Raw genomic sequence first — 4,819 nt, 5'->3', positions numbered from 1 at the left:
AGCTGGCCACAGAAATTCTGTCCCCCCACCCCACCCACGAAGAGGAAATCTTGGCGATTCCAAATTGTGCCCATCCTGACCCACTACAGCAACTGGTGGGGATGATGCTGAAATCAGCAAAAAAAGAACCTGATATTTTGGCTTTTGTGCAAAACTGCTGTCTGAATGTTGCTGGAGCAATTTTCCTATATATGGATATGCTTAAATCTCCTCACTGGATACAAATCTAGATTCTGCGGTGTTTAATTTTTGCAGGTTTTTCTCATCAGAGAATCCACTCCCTTTCCATTTGAGCTGGCGAAGAGATCTGTGCCAACAGGAAGCCTCCACATTTTTTTTCAGCCAGGGAGCCGTGTAGGTGTCCAGATCGAGGGCAGCTGACCTCCCCATGCAGCAAATAAGGGAAAGAGGTCAATTTTGCAAGGTGAGGTGAGGTGGGGGGAGGAGGCGGCTTCCCCTCCCATTTAGGCTGCTAATTAATTCTGTGGGAAACTGTCCAACTCATTTAAACTCTGAAATCTAAGGACATTAAAATAATGGTTTTAAAAAGCATCCAGCAGGACAAACCAGTTTATGCAAAGCCCCACCAAGCCTATGGGGTGGACCTGTTTGGTTTTTTCTGCCCCCTTCCTGGTCCCTAAAATTTCTTGGCTCCACCCCAGGGGAGGAAGACCAGCATTGGCTAGTCCAGGGGTGGGTGGGTGGGGCCCCTTAACCAGGTTTTTGCCAGCTTTTTGCCCTTATGCATCCTCCTCCTGGGAAGGGCGAGATAAGGAGGGGAGGGAGGAATGTGGCAATCTGACCAACTCATCGTGGGGGTGGGTTTTTTGCCACGCCTAGGCATGGAAGCCCGGAGGGAAGTGGCTGCTAGAGAAGTCTTCATTGCACACCTGATGCCCAGAGGGTAGACTGTGGCTGCAGAGAGAGGCTCGCTTTCTTTCTTTCTTTCTTTCTTTCTTTCTTTCTTTCTTTCCAATTTTTTTTATTTTTTATTACATACCATTTTAAGTATACATTCACATAATTGTTGTTCTTCTTCACATCTTATACATTTTATTATTCCATTTAATAGGTTGTAATATACAGTTTGGGTTGCTTTATTTACCATCCTTTCCACTTGTTGTAACACCACCTTATTTCCCCTTTCTTTTCTCCCTACCTCCCTTCTCTACTTCCTTCCTCCTCTCCTTCCCCTTCCTTCTTCCCTTTCTCCTACTCTTCCCCTTCCACCCTCCCCTCCTTCTCTTTCTCTCCCTTCCACCCTCCTCTCCTTCCCTCTTTCTTCTTCCCCTCCTCTTCCTCTCATTCAGAGAGGCGCCATTCCAAACGCTGCCTTTCCGTCGCATCAGGAGTCCCCCACGCAGCAGTGACCAAGCAACTCTGCCCCCTCCTCACCCGGCTTTCGCCAGACGCAGCCGGCCGGCTAGCTGCCCGCAGGCGGATCCAGCTAAGTGCCAGGTTAGCTGGCCGCGGCCCGAGAGACGGTGCCCTGAGGCTGGAGCTCCCCTCCGTTGGTTCCCGGCTGCCGGGACTCGGAGTGGACGGAGCTGTGCCGGCGGGATGATCCAGGCGCGGCCGGGAAGGAGCCGGGCGGTGGCAGGCGGGGCAGGGGGCGCCACGGCCCTTCGGCTGCCCAGGCGGGATGCCCTCCCCGATGCCCGCCGCTCACCTTGGCCTGGAAGTGGATGCCGTGCTGGAAGGCTTCCTCGTTGTGCAGCGGGAGCCGCGCGTCGGCCGCGTCGTCCACCAGGTTGTAGCGGTTCTGGAGCTTCCCAGGCATCTTGAGGCGGCGGACGGGGCTCCCCAGGGCTTGCTCGGCGCCAGCGCATCGCCGCCCCGGCTCTGCCCTGCCCGGCCAGCCGCTCTGCCGTTCCCGCGCGCCCCGGCAGCGGCGGGCTGTGCTAGGAGCGCGGCGCTCGGCCGGCCAGGAGACAGGGCGAGCCAGGCAGCCGTGGCTCCTCCCGGGGGCCGCCCGTGTGATGCGCCACGTCGGGGCGGAGCGAGGCGGGAAGGGGGAGAAGCGGGCGGACCCCGGGAAGGCGCTGGGGGCGCCCCTTTGCGCCAGTGCGGAGACCCCGGGGCGCGGCGCTGTCCAAGGTACCAGCTCAGGGGGTCGTCGCCCCACCCTGGCTGGGGGGCTCAAGGAGAACTAGGGGGGGCGAGCAAGATCTCAGCCTCCCCCCCATGACCTTTCTGGGGTACATCCTTTCTCCCCCACTCTTTGCCTCTTACAGTGATTTTTTTTTCAGTGAAATGTTTTAAAAGCAGCTCAAAATTACAGTTAAAATTTCCATTGGAAAATTGAAAAAAATTCCCTTAGAGGGAGGGGTAATTTAAAAAAAACAGACTGTGCAGAAATGATCAGATTAATGTTTGGCAATTAAAGAGAAGGAAGAATCAGGGCATTATAAGAGATGGGGAAAAACTTTTTTAAAAAAAATAAAATTAAAAGAAGCTTGCTCCTGGGGAAGAAAGTATGGCAAATCTAGATGGCATCCTAAGAAGCAGAGACGTCACCCTGCCAACAAAAAGGCGTCTCTGCTTCTTAGGATGCCGTCTAGATTTGCCTTACTTTCTTCCCCAGCAGCAAGTTTCTTTTAATTTTACTTTTTTTAAAAAGGTTTTCCCCAGGCGTCTAGTCAAGGATGTGGTTTTCCCAGTTGCAATGGATGGCGTGAAAGTTGGACCATAAGGACGGCTGAGGGCCAAAGAATGGAGGCCTTTGAACTCTGGGGCTGGAGAAGAAGACTCCTGCATTGAGTCCCTTGGACTGCAAGGCCATCCAACCGGTCAGTCCTAGAGGAGATCCGCCCTGGCTGCTCTTTAGAAGGTCGGATCCTGAAGAGGAAACTCAAGTACTTTGGCCACCTGATGAGAAGGAAGAAGGACTCCTTGGAGAAGAGCCTCATGCTGGGAAGGATGGAGGGCAGAAGAAGAAGAAGGGGACGGCAGAGAAGGAGGTGGCTGGATGGAGTCACCGAAGCAGCTGGCGTGAGCTTCAATGGGCTCCAGAGGATGGGAGAGGACAGGAAGGCCTGGAGGAACGTGGTCCATGGGGTCACAACTAACAATCACAAAATTTGCAATTTTTTTCAGACAAGAAGCCTTTTCTGTCAGGATAGGAAGTCAAAAGTAAGTCCCCCCCCCTTAATACCACCCACCCCCCATGTTGGGGGCCTCAGAGCTCATCCTGTCATCGCTTTCCCCCAGGAATGAACCCAGACTGTGTATCCAGAAGCCCCTCACCCAGGCTTCCCCGTTAAACGTATTTGTCGTAATACCAAAAACTGAGCTCCCGAGTTTGCACATCCCTCCGGAGAGTGTTTGTCACTTTGTGGTTGATTGTGTCATAGACCTCAACCCCTCTGACCAGAAGTTGCATTCCTCTTTCCTGTTGTTTCCTCCTCTCGTTTCTCAACTCCTTCCTGGGGGGGCCTCACTGATGAAAAGGGGGCCTGAAAACGCCCTCACAATTCTGCTAGAAATTTCCCCTCTTGGACCACTTACTTGTAGCTCAGTCCTGGGGAGCCAAGAAACACCCAGACCAATTTTGCGCGGAAACTAACATTTTCCCCCTTTTCATTTTAGCCCTTGGAAGTGAAAATTGTCTTGACCAGAGAAGGTTGTTGTTGTTGTTTTCCCATCCAAGCATTTTTGCTTTAATTGTGGGTCTCTTGAGCCTGCATAACCATCCCAGGAAGTATAATATCCTGGCTTATAATTTATAATGACCTATAATTTAAAATACATCACATGTTGTTTATGTTTTCTACAGGTGTGAGACTAAATGTGTCTAGTCTAGTTTAGTTAGACTTAAAAGTTCAGCAGTTCGAATCCCCAGCGCCGCGCAACGGAGTGAGCTCCCGTTGACTTGTCCCAGCTTCTGCCAACTTAGCAGTCCGAAAGGACGTCAAAAATGCAAGTAGAAAAATAGGAGCCACCTTTGGTGGGAAGGGAACAGCGTTTCCGTGCGCCTTCGGGAGTTGAGTCATGCCGGCCACATGACCACGGAGACGTCTTCGGACAGCGCTGGCTCTTCGGCTTTGAAGCAGAGATGAGCACTGCCCCCTAGAGTCGGGAACGACTAGCACATATGTGCGAGGGGAACCTTTACCTTTAGATACAATGCCGACACAAAACTATCAGGGGCGGCCTTTGCAAGACACAATTAACCTGCTTTCGGAATTAAGCCAGGCGTGGAATTTGCACCTTTACCACTAATCACGCTTGTTGTGCAAACACAGCTGTGGACTCTTGAACTGACCTGGGGAAGCTGGGTGAAGGCAGCTTAGAGGAAAGGCCAGTTTCTCTCTTTTGCCCTCCCTCCAGGCTGATCCTGGTTTCCCCCGGGCAAAACAAGGCCCTGCTTCTTCCCTGCCGTAAAGGCTTTTCCGGGTTCCGGCGTGACCCTCCTTGTCAATTATTGGAAGGCGAGGGAGGGAACAGAGAGAGCTGGGGAAGGCCCAGCCGTTTGGGTGTCTGGTTGCTGCTGCAGCACCATCTACAGGTCTTCCCGGCTCCTGTCCTTGGTTGGCAGATAATTCACAGGGATGGTGGGAATATCTTTATTGGTGAATTGAATTTCTCCCTCCCTCCGGTGTGCAAGTAGAAGCGCCTAAACCAGTGTTTCTCAACCTTGGCAACTTGAAGGTGTCCGGACTTCAACTCCCAGAATTCCCCAGCCAGCATTCGCTGGCTGGGGAATTCTGGGAGTTGAAGTCCGGACACCTTCAAGTTGCCAAGGTTGAGAAACACTGCCCTAAACCCTGTTGCCTGCAGAGGTGAGTGTGTGGTTCAGTGTGATGGGTCCAAGGCCCAA

At 52.5% G+C, this 4,819-nt stretch overlaps 1 protein-coding gene across 1 annotated transcript in view; it reads right to left on the bottom strand.

The window, feature by feature from the left end:
• LOC116519400 (carboxyl-terminal PDZ ligand of neuronal nitric oxide synthase protein-like) overlaps positions 1-1,964 on the bottom strand; it is a 17,253-nt gene extending 15,289 nt beyond the window's left edge. Inside the window, exon 1 of the mRNA XM_032233253.1 lies at positions 1,670-1,964. Within this exon, the coding sequence (XP_032089144.1) occupies positions 1,670-1,780 (111 nt within the window). The 5' untranslated portion in view covers positions 1,781-1,964. The remainder of the gene's footprint in view (positions 1-1,669) is intronic.
• Between the last annotated feature and the right edge of the window lie 2,855 nt (positions 1,965-4,819).

This window comes from Thamnophis elegans, chromosome 16 (assembly GCF_009769535.1).
Source record: "Thamnophis elegans isolate rThaEle1 chromosome 16, rThaEle1.pri, whole genome shotgun sequence".
Classification (NCBI taxonomy): domain Eukaryota; kingdom Metazoa; phylum Chordata; class Lepidosauria; order Squamata; family Colubridae; genus Thamnophis; species Thamnophis elegans.
This window is presented reverse-complemented; position numbering and strand designations above follow the sequence as displayed.